The sequence below is a fragment of the Mus caroli genome, chromosome 12, assembly GCF_900094665.2.
Source record: "Mus caroli chromosome 12, CAROLI_EIJ_v1.1, whole genome shotgun sequence".
Taxonomy (NCBI): domain Eukaryota; kingdom Metazoa; phylum Chordata; class Mammalia; order Rodentia; family Muridae; genus Mus; species Mus caroli.
Window position 1 is genome coordinate 54,516,882 of NC_034581.1, and position 17,164 is coordinate 54,534,045.

The 17,164-nt window shown below is 42.4% G+C and overlaps 1 protein-coding gene across 1 annotated transcript; it reads left to right on the top strand.

Moving 5' to 3' along the window:
• The first annotated feature begins 2,817 nt into the window (after positions 1-2,817).
• Pnn (pinin, desmosome associated protein) lies at positions 2,818-10,632 on the top strand. Its single transcript, XM_021179451.2, has 9 exons — positions 2,818-3,008; positions 3,679-3,750; positions 4,196-4,264; positions 4,625-4,697; positions 4,801-4,895; positions 5,018-5,093; positions 6,912-7,067; positions 7,150-7,288; positions 8,186-10,632. The coding sequence occupies exons 1-9, from the start codon at positions 2,896-2,898 to the stop codon at positions 9,571-9,573; spliced, it is 2,181 nt and encodes a 726-aa protein (XP_021035110.1). The 5' UTR covers positions 2,818-2,895; the 3' UTR covers positions 9,574-10,632.
• Positions 10,633-17,164: the final 6,532 nt, after the last annotated feature.

The window sequence follows — 17,164 nt, forward strand, 5'->3', positions numbered from 1 at the left end:
GGAGGGAGGGAGGGAGGGAGGGAGGGAGGAAGGAAGGAAGGAAGGAAGGAAGGAAGGAAGGAAGGAAGGAAGGAAGGGAAGAAAGAAAGAGAAGGAGGATAAACTTTAAAGGACATAATCTGCCTAGGCACATCTCTCCAAGGAACTTGGAATCATTGTTGTTTAAAACTACTACTACATGGGTTTGTTTGTTTTCCTAATAATCCCTTCTAATATTTAAATTCATTTATGTCATTCGTCACATAAAGCAAACCTAAACATTCCACCTAAATGCCACACATGCTGGTATGGGTGTGGACTTGCAGCACCTGGGGAACAAAAGCAGAGACTTTCAGCAGTGAAGGGACAGATATAAGGCACAGACCCACGATCACTCACAGCAGCCTGGAGGAGTTTCATAATCTTTTTAAAATATTTATTTTTAATTATTTTTATGTGCATGAGTATTTCACCTGCATGTGTATATATGTACTCTTCGTGTGTCTGGTTGCCATGAAAGCAAGAAGAGGTTATCAGGTTCCCTAGACTGGAGCTATAGATGGTTGTAAGCCATCACCCAGGTCCTCTTGGAAAACAGCCAGTTAGATTAACCACTGGGTCATCTCTCCAATGCCAACATTTATTTTATTCCTGAGTGTGTGTGTGTGTGTGTGTGTGTGTGTGTGTGTGTGGTCCCCATAGACTCATGTGTTTGAAACTTGGTGCTCAGGAAGTATGACCTTATTAGAGTATTTGTGTCACTGTGGAGCCAGGCTGCGAGGTCTCAGATGCTCAAAGTAGGCCCAGTGGATTTTAACTTCCTGCTGCTTGCTGGGGGATCCAGACATAGAAATTCTACAGCACCATGTCTGCCTACACGCTGCCATGCTTCCCACTATGACAATAATAGACTAAACCTCTGAAACTGTAAGCCAGCCTCAAGTTAAAGTTTTACAAGAGTGGCCATGGTCATGGTGTCTCTTCACAGGAATAGAAATCCTAAGACTCTGTGTGTGTGTGTCTGTGTGTGATATGTATTATAAATATATAAATAGATGGGAGGGGAACACCTGGGTTCAGTTCCCAGCATCAACACTAAGCTTGTCTGTAACTCCAGTTCCAGTGACCCCACCCCCACTTCTGGTCTCTAAGGGCATCATGCACACATGCATGTAGTTGCACAGACATACATGAGGGCAAAATACCCATACATGCAAAATAATAGTAAAATTTAAAAGATCCTATCTTTTATATATAGAGATAACTCAGTGAGACCTTGTTTACAATTAGAATTAAATAATTTTTAGACTTAATTGCTTTTTATAAAAGAAAAATCTTTGTTTTCTATATTGTTTCCTGCTAATATGCTATATACTCTCAAGCTTCTTCAAAGATATTGCCTGTGATCCTCTCCTTTTCTCCCTTTCTCTCTCTCCCTCTCCCCCTCCCCACCTTTCTCTCTGAGGGGGAGTATTTCCAGACAGGATTCTCTGGCTTTCCTGGAACTAGCTCTGTAAACCAGGCTAATCCACCTGCCTCCGACTTTCAAGTGCTGGGATTAAAAGGCATGTTACCACCTGACTTTTCTCTTCTTCTTCTTCTTCTTCTTCTTTTCTCCTCCTCTCCTCTTCCTTCTCCTCCTCCTCCTCTTCCTCCTCCTCCCCCACTTCTTCTTTTTGGTTTTGGTTTTGTTCAAGACTGGGTTTTTCTGTGTATCCTTGGCTGTCGTGGTATTCGTTTTGTAGATAACAGGTGCTGTTAACATTCATAAGATAATGAAATTCTTCCTCACCTATCCAGTTATAAGCCTCCACACAAATAGCATACAGGGTAAGACCAAGTTACTGTTACTAAAAACAAAACAAAAACTCTTGTTCCTTTTCAGGGAGCAAACTTGTAAGGATTTGACCTTTGCATTTGTGTAACATTTTTCTGAACTAAAACGTGTACCTCTATGTCAAGTACAAAACCAGCGTCCATATTGGCATTGTAGGTAGGGCAAAGTGGAATCCAGAAAATACACACAGGAAAACACTGGCAACTTCCCCAGACCCTCTATTATACCAGCAGGCTTTAGGCCCTGCTGGAAACAACTTTGCTCAGGATCAGAGTATAAAGTGCCTCTTCATCGAGATCTGACGACCTGTTGGACCTAGATCCGCAGCAGCCTCAATTTCCTTATCATTAAGCACCATCTCATTCAAGTTTCTAGTTTTTTTTTTTGTTTGTTTGTTTGTTTTGTTTGTTTGTTTTTGGTTTTTCGAGACAGGGTTTCTCTGTATAGCCCTGGCTATCCTGGAACTCACTTTATAGACCAGACTGGCCTCGAACTCAGAAATCCGCCTGCCTGTCTCCCTAAGGCACGCAAAGCGATTCTCAGTGTCCACAATAACTATTAGCTGTTAGGATGAAGACTCCTGGCGATTCAGTTCACTAATGGAAGGCAGCCTGCGCCTCCCTGCACTCTGGGCATGCGCAACAGCCATTATTTGCCATGCCCTTTTAATCAAACCTCTTGGGGAAGGAAAAAAGGGATGTATAGTCTCTTCCGTCCCATGGGAAGAGTTTAGGAGCACTATGAAGTCAGCGACATGTCAAGTTTAAGAGGATGCCTTTGCAGACCCCCGAGATTGGATCTATCACACCGACGTAATCCCTCCCCGCTCTGCGCAAGCAGCGGAGCGCAACCACCGCAGGCGGCGAGGGGAGGAGCTGAGTGACTTGCCGGCCTCTCATTGGTCCAGAATCACGGATCGATAAGCTTCTTCCCCTTCCGGTCCTCGGGTGGTCGAGGCCGGAGAAGAAGCTCGCGATCATTGGCTGGGGCGGGCTGTCAGTCCTTCCGCGTGGAGCGGCGGGCGCGGTGCGGCGCTGCGCGGCCTGGAGAGCGGTCGCGAAGCCTGCTGCAGAAAGAAGATGGCGGTCGCCGTGAGAGCTTTGCAGGAGCAGCTAGAGAAGGCCAAAGAGAGCCTCAAGAATGTGGACGAGAATATCCGCAAGCTCACCGGGCGGGACCCGAATGATGTGAGGTACGGATCGGACGGAACCCCAGAGGTTGGCGAGGGCCGGGCCCTCGGGGCCGGGCGCACCGGGGACAGAGGGCAGCCGGCCGCTTGTGGGCCGACTGGGGTCAAGGGGCCCGTTTCCCGGGCGGCGGGCGAGCCCTCTGCTCGGCTAGGCGGGGAGACGCCATGCCTGCGCCTAGAGCACTGGGTGCAAGTGCTTGCTAATGGAAGGAAGGCGAGCCCGGCTGCCCGGCTGCCCGGCGTGGTTTCCGCGCCCCCGGGAAGGCCAAGACCTCGGCTTCCCGCCCTTGGCGCTGCAGGCCCGGAACTGCAGTACAAAGCCTTTCCACTTCTGCGGCTCCGAACCCTTGTCAAGTTGGAGACCCCCGGGAGGAAGCAGTGGCTACCTCTTCCTGCTGGCTTGCGTGTCCTTCCCTTGAGGTTGGCAGATAGGACCTGACCCAGCCTTATTAATATGTAGCAGTCTCGAGATACATATATTTTCGTAACGGTGGTCTTGGGGAAGCAAGAAAGAGGATTTTAATTTTTGGTTTCGAAGAAGTGGATCTGAAACGGTCATTTTAGAATTATTTGTGTTCATTTCTACGTAGTGTGTACCTTAGTGTGTGGAAGTATATGAAGCCCTCTCATATGTCTGCATAGGACTTTTACACTGAGTATAATTCTCTTTTAGGCCCATCCAAGCCAGATTGCTGGCCCTTTCTGGTCCTGGTGGAGGTAGAGGACGAGGTAGCTTATTGCTAAGGTAAGGTCTTTCTAGATGTTAACTGCCTTGTTTCCAATAAATGTATTGCAAAAGTAGAGGTTGGAGAATATTACTTAGAACAGTTTCATACGCACTTCACTTGGGAGGCAGAGGCAGGCGGATTTCTGAATTCAAGGCCAGCCTGGTATACAAAGTTACAAAGTGAGTTCCAGGACAGCCAGGGCTGTACAGAGAAGCCCTGTCTGGGGGGTAGGGTAAGGGGGAGAACAGTTTCATATAAACTTAACTGTTTTTAAGTTCTGTAAAGGCTTTTGACATCTGAGAATGTAATTGGTGGTAGGGTGTTGTCCATGTAATTGTTTGCTGAAGTTTGCTTCACTTGTGTTTTTCTTCTTTATGAAATCAACTAAATTCTCTAGCCGACTGGAAATACCAGTTTCTGCTAATGTTTCTCGAGCTTTAGGTTGGATGTTTCTCATTGCAGGCGTGGATTCTCAGATAGTGGAGGAGGACCCCCAGCCAAACAAAGAGACCTGGAAGGGGCAGTCAGTAGGTATGCTTTCAAAAGACGCCTGGAGAGTCAGTATGCACCTTGTTTTCTAGGACACTACAGATATTTCTGTGTCATTGAGATTTATTTGAACTGGGCTAGCCCAGTTTACAAAACTCAGTGGGATTGGAAGAAGTAACACGTTCTGTTTTGTACTTTGAAAAACACCAAGAAACATTTGGGTATGATAAGAGAGCAAAGTTTGGTTTGGAGCACCCCCCCCCCCCCATAAGAAAGTGGTAAATGAGATGTAAACTCAGTAGAATGTGCCTTCTGGAGATGAGTATTTGAACACCCATTCACCTTTGATTGATTATGCATTTGATTCTGTAGTGGTCATTTCGATTCTTTTTCCTGTGCTAGGCTGGGTGGGGAGCGTCGGACAAGAAGAGAATCACGCCAGGAGAGCGACCCAGAAGACGATGATGTTAAAAAGGTATTGAAATTAAATATTAGAGGATGAGCACAATTCTTACTGTGCTTTGAAAAGCATGATAGCCCAGTACAGGAAATCACTGATCTTTTCTTCTCTCTTACAGCCAGCACTGCAATCTTCCGTTGTAGCTACCTCCAAAGAACGCACGCGCAGAGACCTCATCCAGGATCAAAACATGGATGAGAAGGGGAAGCAAAGGTACCTACCTGCTCAGCACATCAGGGGAGGGGATCGAAGGCTCACACTCAGGCAGATGCTTGCTTACAGGACCTCTTACGGCAAGGGCATGCCGACGTTGATTTTCCTCTTATGTTTCTTAGGAACCGACGAATATTTGGCTTGTTGATGGGCACTCTTCAGAAATTTAAACAAGAATCTACTGTTGCTACTGAACGGGTATTGGTGCCTTTTTTTTTTCTTCCTTGCTTTGCCTCATTTACTCATTACCAAATAGGAGATTAATGTTATACAGTGCAGGTAAGGATGACTCAACAGAGACCTGCCTGCCTTCTTTGCTTCTGGGTGCCGGGATTAAAGGCATGCTTGCACCACCACGCCTGGCTTGGATTTTTTTTTTTTTTAATTACATTTGTGTGTGTGTGTATGGAGAGGTTGTCAGAGAACAGCTTGAAAAACCACCCCAAGGTGTGAGTTTGGGGGGTTGAGCTCAGATTATCAGGCTTTGATAGTATTTACCTTCCCTGTTGAGCCATCATACTGGCTCTGGAATATATCTTCTTGGAATAGGGCCTCATGATGTCCAGGCTTGAACAATTGGTCTTCCTGGCTCCCACTCCTACATCCTGGAATTACATACATTGGTCCTGCTCAAGAGTTGTAATTGAATTTTATTATACACCCAAAGGCTATCCATACCACTCTGGAAGCAAAAGGCTGCCCCTTACAGTGTATTTAATTTTGCTTCTATAAACTTCTATTTCAGTACAGCTATAGATTTGTCTCTGTGGAGCTGCTTCTGTAGGGAAATTCTGATTCAGCTAGAGTGGGAAGGTAATAAATTATATGAGCATTCAGTTTGAGAATATGAAATGACTACACAAACAGTTGTGATGATGAATGCCTATAGATCTCAGCACTCAGAAGGCCAGGATCCGAGGAACCAAGAGTTCCTGGTCTGCCTGGGATGTGTAGTGAGACCTGGTGAAACATAGGGAGACCCTGTCTCAACCACAACAAAAAAAAATCACAAGCACATTTTTTTATTATTTTTAATGTGTGTGTGACAGCAAGGACACATGCACACATGTTTGTGCCCAAGGAGTGAGAAGAGGGTGTCTGGTTTCTTGGAGTTAAGAGTTATGTGTGTTTGATTAGCCAGGCTGCTAACATGGTTATTATTAGATCCAAACTCTGTTCTCATGATAGATCAGTATGTGCTCTGAACTGCTGAGATGCCTCTGATGTGTAGCTCATGTTTGAAGAAAACCTTTTCTTAATAGAGAGAGGGAAATGCAACTAATTACTTGCTGAATTAGGACTTCTACAAGGTGTGGTAGTATATGCATATAATCTCAGAAGTGTAATAGCTGAGGCTAACCTGGTCTACCCAGCAAGACTGTCTCAAAAGCTAGCTGTTGCTCATATGTAATATTTAGGAGCAAAAGGCTGACAAGGCCTGCCTTGGCTACATAGTCAGAGGCCAGCATGAGCTGCATGAGAGTCTATTTAAGAAAAACAGATGAAAACTTCAGTCACATCCTGTTATTTAGAAAGAGTAGTTGAAGCTCTGCATATATTATAGTGTTTTCAGTAAAATGCCTACCATGCACATATGAGGGAGCTGAGTTCCATCCCCAGAACCCATGAAACCTAGAAGTGGTAGTAGGCACTTGTATGTTGGTAAGGTGGAGACAGATGGATTCCTAGAGCTCAGCAAAGGCCTAATACAGTGAGCCATCTTGAAAACCTAGGTTAAATTGTATTAAGGAAGCTTTTATGATTGCTCTGACTAGTGACTTTAAAATTTAGATATTTGTGGGAAAATGCCACAGTCACTATTTCCCAAAACACAGATTGCAATCAGACCCAAATACAAAGTTGAAATTAAATGGGAAGAAAAGTGATGAAAGTGTATGAGTAAATTTACATAGCAAAATTTAAGTTTCAAGTAAGCAAGATGTGAGTGGCCTTTATTGTAATTGAAACTAAATGAACCCTGGTTGTCTTATACTGAAAAAGATTACTTACTTTTAGCAAAAAAGACGCCAAGAAATTGAACAAAAACTTGAAGTTCAGGCTGAAGAAGAGAGAAAGCAGGTTGAAAATGAGAGGCGAGAACTGTTTGAGGAGAGACGTGCTAAACAGACGGAACTGCGGCTTCTAGAGCAGAAGGTTGAGCTTGCGCAGCTGGTAAGCAGGGTTTTCCCTATGAAGTTAGGTAATTGTTCATGTTTACAAATTGTTCATGTTCACCTTTTTACCTTTTCTTTAGCAAGAAGAATGGAATGAACATAATGCCAAGATAATTAAGTATATAAGGACCAAGACAAAGCCCCATTTGTTCTATATTCCTGGAAGAATGTGTCCAGCTACCCAAAAGCTAATAGAAGAGTCACAGAGAAAGATGAATGGTACGTATGTGAGGTCCATTGATGTTTCTTAGTGGTAAGACTATACGTTCACATATGCCCGTTTTTAAGAAATAATTTAATAGTTTAGTTTTGGATTTTTTTGTGATATTCTGAAATTGATAGTGGTGTCAGGGTTCAGGGGTATTTTCTGGGTAGTTGAGTTTAACCTGAAACTCATTTTATAGGTAGTAAAGACTTCATGTAGGATCTTTGTGTTTTGGGGCTGGAGAGATGGCTCAGCAGTTAAGAGCACTGACTGCTCTTCCAAAGGTCCTGAGTTCAATTCCCAGCAATCATATGGTGGCTCACAACCATCTGTAATGGGATCTGATGCCCTCTTCTGATGTGTCTGAGGACAGTGACAGTGTACTCACATAAAGTAAATAATTAAATCTTTAAAAAAAAAAAAAAGACTTTTTCTTTTTAAAGATTTTTGTGTTTTACAATCCAAGCAGACACAGAAGAGTGATAAGGAAATAAGGCAAAACAAACATAAGTCCATATCAGATATTCACATAGAGGGCTAGACACTGGTGATTGGACATTTTGCTGTGCCTGGGAACAGAAAAGTTAACTAAATAGTGGTTCTGCTTTAACGGGGTTGTGTTAAGCTTCACCTAGCAAAAAGCTCAGCAGCAGAGGTATCCCTGGTGTCGCTCAGGTGTTTGTCCAGGTTTGTGTGAGTAGAATCCCCAGGTCTGTAGGTGTCTTGTGGATATTTGCATTTAGTTCTCAACATACTCCCCGACCCTAAAACAAACCAAAGCAAAACCTAGAGGTACAAAAAGATGCTTAGTTGACAGTGACTATTTTTGACCTGGTATAAAATTGTTATTTTATACTTTTTTAACTGTCATAAACTTTACACATGTAAACTTTTTTTTTGTTGTTGTTTAGCTTTATTTGAAGGTAGACGCATCGAATTTGCAGAACAAATAAATAAAATGGAGGCTAGGCCTAGAAGACAATCAATGAAGGAAAAAGAGCATCAGGTGGTGCGTAATGAAGAACAGAAGGCGGAACAAGAAGAGGGTAAGGTGGCTCAGCGAGAGGAAGAGTTGGAGGAGACAGGTAATCAGCACAATGATGTAGAAATAGAGGAGGCAGGAGAGGAAGAGGAGAAGGAAGCAGGTATAGTTCATAGTGATGCAGAGAAAGAACAGGAGGAGGAGGAACCAAAGCAGGAAATGGAGGTTAAGACTGAGGAGGAGACTGAGGTAAGAGAAGGTGAGAAGCAGCAGGATAGTCAGCCAGAAGAAGTGATGGATGTGCTAGAGATGGTGGAAAGTGTCAAACACGTAATTGCTGAGCAGGAAGTAATGGAAACTAATCAAGTTGAAAGCATAGAACCTTCAGAAAATGAAACTAGCAAAGAATTGGAGCCAGAGATGGAATTTGATGTTGAGCCAGATAAAGAATGTAAATCTCTTTCTCCTGGAAAAGAGAATATTAATTCTCAGGAAGTGGAAAAGGAGTCTGAGGAGAAAGAGGAAAAAGAAGAGAAAGAACCTGAGCCCCAACCTGAGCCTGTGGCTCAGCCTCAGCCCCCACCTCAGCCCCTGCCCCAGAGCCAGCCCCATTCTCAGCCCCACTCCCAGCCCCAACCTGTACTCCAGTCCCAGCCTCTCTGTCAGCCTGAGACATTGCCATTAGCTGTTTTGCAGCCTCCACCTCAGGTTATTCAGGAGCAAGGGAATCTACTACCTGAGCGGAAGGATTTTCCTCTAGAGTCTATAAAACTCCCTGAGGTGTCTGTAGAGCCAGTCTTGACAATACATTCAGAAAACAAAAGCAAGAATAAGACTAGGAGCAGGAGCAGGGGGCGAGCAAGGAATAAAACAAGCAAGAGTAGAAGTCGGAGCAGCAGCAGCAGTAGTTCCAGTAGCAGCTCTACTAGTAGCAGCAGCGGGAGCAGCTCCAGCAGTGGCAGCAGCAGTAGTCGAAGCAGCTCCAGTAGCAGCTCCAGCACGAGTGGGAGCAGCAGCAGAGACAGCAGCAGCAGCACTAGCAGTAGCAGTGAGAGTAGGAGTCGCAGTAGGGGCCGAGGACATAACCGAGATAGGAAGCACAGAAGGAGCGTGGACCGGAAGCGAAGGGATACTTCAGGACTAGAAAGAAGTCACAAGTCTTCAAAAGGTGGTAGTAGTAGAGATACAAAAGGATCAAAGGATAAGAATTCCCGCTCTGACAGAAAAAGGTCTATATCAGAGAGTAGTCGATCAGGCAAAAGATCTTCAAGAAGTGAAAGAGACCGAAAATCAGACAGGAAAGACAAAAGGCGTTAATGGAAGAAGCCAGGCTTGCTTAGCCTATTCTTTGCAGCAGAAGATGTCTTGATGAGTAAAAGGATTACCTTGTAAAGAGGATGCTGCCTTAAGAATTGCATGTTGTAAAAATTCTTTTTGGAAAATACAGACTGTTTGTTTACCAGACATTCTTGTACTTTTTGCATAATTTTGTAAGAGTTATTTATCAAAATTATGTGAGGTTCCAAAATATGTAAAAATTATAATAATAAAAAAAGATTAACATCCTTTGTCATCTTTTTTAACTACCCTATTACTCTTCAGTCAGAATCTGTATATTTTAATAGGTAAATCTTTAAATTGTTCCTTATGTTCTGTATCATACATTGCTTTTGTAGAAATAAATATGCATCTTTCATTATTTTTGGGATGTCCTTGTTGACACTTGTATAATAAATATCTTTATATCATCTTCAGTTTTTGTCACAAGACACTGAGCATGATTAGGATGTTTTTGAAGGTTTCGTCACTTTGATTTGCCTGAAAACAGTTGCCAGGTTTTTACAGCTTTGACAGGGAATAGTTCTTTTAAAACATTTAATTATTTCCTATCTTACAGTTTTTAATCTTAAGCATTTTTCTGTTTTTCATTAAAACCATTCAGTTGGTAGATAACTTAAACCGTACGATTTGGTTGTCACTTCACGATTATAGAACAACATTCTCTTGTCCTCTCAGCTACTTGTGTGATAACAACATAGTGTGTAATCTGTTATAGTTATCACCTCCTGGGTGGTGGGGGTCGGGTAAAAATCTCTTCTAAACTTGGTTTTTGAATTTGTGGTCTTGTCTTTTCTGTTGGCTATAACTGAAACATGCCAATCTGTGTTGTCAAGAGTTTTTGTTTAAGGAAGAATTGTATGGAAGTTTACCCAGTGAAGGNGGTTCATCTAGACTTGAATATGTAAACAAGTTAACACACAAGTGTACCAAGTGATTATTAACTTTGTTGTTTATAAATTTGTATGGACCTGGAGTATCTGTTGCCCATTACTATATATGTGCAAATAAATGTGACTTAGACTTGTGACTGTTTAAAATTAGTACTTGTATTAAAGTTTTGATGCATATGAGAGCATTTAAATGACAGTGGCTATTTTAACATTGTAGTTTTAGCCTGACATGAAATATTCAGTATATTGTCTATAAGTAAATGGTTTAAGTGAAAAATGAACAAATATCTTCATTTAGTTTTGTGTCTGAACCACTCATGTGTTAAAGCAAATGTGAAAAGAATTATTTTTAAAAATCCTTTTCTTGGATTAAGTGAACCACCTACATCCAAAAGCATGCTGACACCAAGACGGGCTTAACCAACGACTTATACTTGGCAAGATGCTTTGGCCTTGTGCTATGCAATGAAACAGATTGGTAAAGGACTGACTAGATTAGAAATGACAGGAGTCCTCCCCTAGCACATAATGGGAGGGGACTCCAAGAGAGGAGTACTCAATAACATGTTTTACTTAAATGCTTTGTCTGTGGGTGTGTGCAGGCAGGCACCAAGGGAGCCAGAAGACATTATATCCCTCGGGGTGAGAGTGAGGCATTGCTCATTGTGGAGGCTGAGGAACAAACTTAGGTCCTGCGCCAGAGCCCTGGGAGCTCATACATAGCCTTTTTGTTGACATTTCTGTCTCAAGTGCTAGGAGTAAAGGTGTGTATTACCACAACCACCCTAAAAACTTTTTAAAGCTCTCATTTCTGGATATTTTAAGGTTTTGTGTATTTAAGTATTTTACTGTTTTCTAACTTAAAGCATACATTCTATGTGTAAGATATTCAACATGGAATTTTAAAAGTAGAATGGTACTACTATCTTTGCAACCTTCACTGTCAAACTCATAAGCACAGCAATGCCCTCCTTTACCCCCTCAGTTTCATAGTGCCTGGGATCAATCCCAGGGTGTCGTCAAGTATGTTAAGCAGGTACTTTACATCTGAACTCTAACCCCCAAACCCATATATCTATTTTTTACCTTTAATGACTAGAGTTTAACATTCATCCCTTTGATGGAAAATAACAGACTTTGAAATCCCTTTTCTGTTAGTAGATGGTCCTAAATGCTAAGTGGGCAAAGGCATTCCATATAGAAGCAACACTTCTCTGTGCCTTGGAGTTAGTTGTGGCCATCATGGGAATGGAAGCCAGGGGTGAACTCCCAGGTCACATATCTCCTCCACTTTCCTTCTTACCAAATAGTGTAGCATGCATTTACTAGTAATAAGCATAGATCATAGAGAAAAGTAGCTCAAAGCAATTCGCGGAACTGACCCATCCATGCCCTCTGGGACCTCCATGTTCTGATTGTAAGTGAATCATTCATTCAAAGTAAGGTTTGCAGCATATAGCTCTATTGACTAGCTTCTAAATTGTTTGCAGTTGTTTGATAAGTAATACCTTTGAATGTATCATGGTACATGTATAGAAATATCTTTTTTAAATATACCTAAAGTGAAAGCACCTAGAGATAGTTGAGGCAAATTGGAAACTTATAGATATTCTTACTAAATGTAGAGGAGATTGGTTTCATACCCTTCCAATGTGATGTTTATTTAGTTCTTGAGGTGTAGAAGACTAAAAAGATCTTAGAGGTGCTGGAGAGATGTCTCTACAGTTAAGAGTTTATACTGCTTTTCCAGAGGATCAGGTCCATTCCCAGCACCATGGCTTATGACTGCCTGTAACTCTGGCTCCAGGGGGACCAGTGCTTCTGGGCTCTGAGCACTTGCCCTCGTGCACATTGCACACATACACACACAATGTAAGAGTAAACCTCTTAAAAACAGGGCTTGGGGATGCCACTCCCAGGTGGAGGGCTTGCCCGCATATATAAGAACTGCATTTGATCCCCATACTAGATAGAACTAGATAATATATGCTTGTGATGCCTAAACAGAAGGAGAGGCAGAACGGTTAAGTATGGTTCAGGGTCGTTGGTTTAAAAGTTATCTCAAACATGTAGGGAACATTCAAACTTAGCTTTTGTAATAATAGAATTATACTAATATAATAATACAACCACAGTAGCCCTAGTGTGCTATGTAGAACTAGGTGTTAATTTCTAGTCTTCAGTATTGATCCACCTTGAATTGAGGTTGGTTTGTTTGTTTCGAGACAGGGTTTCTCTGTATAGCCCTGGCTGTCCTGGAACTCACTTTGTAGACCAGGCTGTCCTCGAACTCAGAAATCCGCCCGCCTNTGCCTCCCAAGTGCCGGGATTAAAGACGTGTGCCACCACCACCCAGCTTTGAATTGAGTTTCGTTTTGTTTGTTTGGGGTGTTTGTTTTGTGGTTTTGAGGTTTTCAGTATGTGTGCATGTGGTTGGGATAGATTCTCACTGTATTCTAGGAAAGCATGAAGCTCACTATGTTGACAAGGCTGGCTTGGAATTCACACAGTACATCCTGTCTCAGCCTCCTGAATACTAGATTAAAAGCACGGACTGTCACGCCCAGTTGTATATGGTAAGAAGTAGTGTCTAATTTCATTATTCTATATATTCCCAGTAGTATTGAAAAACTTTCTTCCCCCACAATGTTTGATTTTAGTGCCTTTGTTAAAAACCAATTAGTTGGGCTGGCAAATGGCTCAATAGGTTAAAGCACTTGCCACACATAGTAATAACAAGAGAAACCCTCCCTCAACAAAGGACAGAACTGACCCCTAAAACTTGTCCTCTGACCTCTACACATTTGCCATGCACAGGGACACTTACACTCACACGTGCTCATCATATATACATGTTATACACACACCAATAATTTAAAAGAAAAGCTCCAGATGTGAATTTCTCTGTGTGTGTGTGTATACAGTGCAGCATTTCACCACTACACTTAAGACTTTAGTCCAGGGCTGGTGAGATGGCTCAGCAGTTAAGAGCACTGACTGCTCTTCCAAAGGTCCTGAGTTCAAATCCCAGCAACTATATGGTGGGTCACAACCATCTGTAATGAGATCTGATGCCCTCTTCTGGTGCATCTGAAGTCAGCTACGGTGTACTTACATATAACAATAAAAATTAAAAAAAAAAAGACTTTAGTCCAACACATTTGGTTTTTTACAAAAGTATTTTTAAATATGTGTGTCTGTGTGCTTGTATGTGGTTTTATATATATATATATATATATATATATATATATATATATATATACACACACATACATGAGTGCAAGTGCCCAAGGAGCCAGAAATGTCAGATCCCTATGAAACTGGAAGTTCCAGTTGATTGTGAGCCACCTGACATGAGTGCTGAAAACTGCAGTCTGGTCCTCTGCAAGAGCAGAGTACATTTTATTTTTGGTTTTGTTTTGTTTTTATTTTGTTTTTCGAGACAGGGTTTCTCTGTATAGCCCTGACTGTCCTGGAACTCACTCTAGACCAGGCTGTCCTCGAACTCAGAAATCCGCCTGCCTCTGCCTCCCGAGTGCTGGGATTCAAGGCGTGTGCCACCACACCCAGCAGAGTACATTTTTTAACTGCTAGGGCATCTCTCTAGTCCTTACATTGAGCTTTCATGCATACTTTAGAATAATTTCCCAAGAGCCCAAAAGATTTATTTTTATTTATTTATTTTGGTTGTTCTAGACAGGATTTCTCTACCTACCCTAGCTACCCTGGAACTCACTCTATAGTCCAGGCTGGCCTCTAACTCAAGAGATCTGCCTGCCTCTACCTTCCGGGTGCTGGAATTAAAGGCCTGTGCCACCACTACTCACTGTTAACTTTAGTTGTGCTTGTATTAACTTTTAATTTTTATTTGTGAATAGTGGTGGGTCTCACTGCTCTCGTGGATCAACAGTCAACTCAGTCCACGTGGGCAGTGAGAGCAGAGATGTCAAAGGGAAATGGAAGCTCTGTGAATATGTATGGTGAATGACTGCACCATACAGCTATCAGGAGGCAGATCAACTTTACTGAAGATGATTCAAGGCTTGTTTTGGGGAGATTGAGGATAGGAACATCCAGGATAGGCAAAGGCCATTGGCTGGGGGCTTAAGTACTTGGAATACCTCATTAGCATTGGGGAAGTATTTCAGCCATCTCAGGTGCTGCCTGAACAGGTTTTCTCAGGGGAAAGGAAATTGGCCCTGTAATCTAATTGAGGCTACTGAAATTCTTCTATGTAGGGGCTAAGAATCCCCCAGACAAGGTCAGAGAAGGACAAGCCCTGCTAATGAAGGAAGTCTTCCATATTGCATTAAGCCCAGAGACTATCTGGTCATGGTGGATTTTGCCCTTAATTTGCAGAGTTTTCCCACAAATAATTAACATCTTTAGAGTGTTGGACCAATTTTAACAGAAAGAGATACAGTTCCTCATGTATCCTGTCAACTATAGACCATGGGGAACCTTTGATGGTTTTCTTCATTCTTAGTAAGTTCCTCAGAGCTTTTGTGAATTTGGTATTAGAGCTTTCTGCTTTCATGGCGTGGCTAGTTTATTTACTTATACATAGACGTGAACTCACAGAGAGCCATAGGCATGGTCTTGTAGTTCCCCAGTCTATTCTGTCATTGGCACAGAAACCTGGATGTGTCACGTCAGATTCTCGATGGCTTAGTCAAAGGTTAGCTGTTTAACGCTAACTTCATGTTTATCACTCTAGTATAAATAAGAAACACTCTTTGGGGCTGTGGGGAAAGCTGAGTAATTAGGAGTGCCTTCTGCTCTTGTAGAGGACCTTAGATTCTGTTCCTACTACCTACCTACCTGGTGGCTCAAAACCACCTGTAACTCTCTAGTTTCAAGGGATCTGACGTTGCCTTCTGGCTTCTGTGGACAACAGTCATGCATGAGTGCAGATACATAAATTCAGACACAGACCCTCCCCACTTTAGGATCTCACTTTTTGTGAATCTCAGGCTGGCCTCGAACTCACTATGTAGCCGAGAATAATTTTGAAAGTCTCTGTGTTTGTGTGTGCGCACACGCCAGTGTATGTGTGTGTACTCATGTATGTACATGTGTGTGTGGGATGTATATACATGTGAAGGCAAGAGATTGACTTCAGGTGTCTCCCTTTATCATTCTCTACCTTGCTTTTAAATGTTTATTCATTTCGTGTGTGTATGGGTCTGTGTGCTATGGAGCATGTGGAAAGATCAGAGGACAACTTTTGGGGATTGGTCCTCGCCTTCTACCATCTGACCCTGGGAATTGAACCCGGGTCCTTAGACTTGACAGCAAGCACTTTTTATCCATTGAGCCATCTTGCCAGCTTCATGATGCTAACTTAAAACTTGACAGTTTGATAATTCTATACCCTGGAACAAATGCAAAGTTACTTTTTCTAGATGTCAAGCACGTTGTCCTTAGTCCTTTCTGACCTGTTTTTAGGGTGGGGTTGCAGGATAATTTTCTGTTTAGTTATTTAACCTTTGGAACTCTTAAGCTTTCCTGAAGATCCATCAGACTTGACTTCTGCTGAGTCTGAAAGCGTATGACTCAGCTCTGAGCAGGCCAGGTGGAACAGAGCGTCTGTCCTAGACGGTATCTCGGCTTAGGATTTCTGATTCAGAGTTGTCACCAATGTGAACAAAACTACACTGTAATGTTTATTTATTTATCATTTTAAAATTTACTTGTTTTTGTTTTCCAAGACTGGGTTCCTCTGTGTAGCCCTTACTTTCCTGGAATTCACTTTAGAGACCAGTCTGGCCTTGAACCCAGAGATCTGTCTGCCTCTGCCTCCCAAGTACTGGGAGTAAAGGTGTGTGGCACTGTCCCCTGACATAACTGTTAGTGAAATTCTGAGGCAATCAAGTGCTCTACATACTTCAGTAGGACTGGTGTAGAACTAGCAATGCGAATCTGCTGGAAAGCATCCTGCAGATGTGCAGGGAGAGAAGCTAGCTTAAATAAGGCTGAGTCTTTTTCTTTCCTGGGCACTCACCTCTCCCTTCCTGGAAGTTAGCTGCGGCCATGTGATTTGGTTCTGCATTGTCGGTGGGTAAAGGGGATATGTTCTCAGGCTGGACCATGGAAGTTCACACAAGGCTTTTTTCATTTTCTCTTCCACTTTTGTGATGATTTCAGAGGCCACATGATCTAGGATACAAACTCACAAAATGGATATATTTGTGATCTCTGGGTTACTACCTAGAAGAAAGTTACCACAGACAAACACCCTGATTAACTTGGGGAATAAAAATAAGCTTTTTTAAGAAAATATTTCTTTATTTTATGTATATGAGTACACTGTAGCTGTCTTCAGACACACCAGAAGAGGGCATCAGATCCCATTACAGATGGTTGTGAGTCACCATGTGGTTGCTGGAAATTAAAGTCAGGACCTTTGGAAGAGCAGTCAGTGCTCCTAACATCTGAGCCATCTCTCCAGCCCAAATATAAGCTTTTTTTGGTCTTAAAGAGGTTTTGTGGATTATTTATTACTATAACATATCTCACTGTACTTTAGTTCAAATCAATAATTATGTTTTTTGGAGACAGAATCTTTCTATGTAGTCTTGGCTAGCCTAGAACTGGCTATGTAGATCAGGTTTGCATTGAACTCACAGCCGTCTGCCTGACTCTGACTCCTGAGTGCTGCAATTAAAATGTCTGGT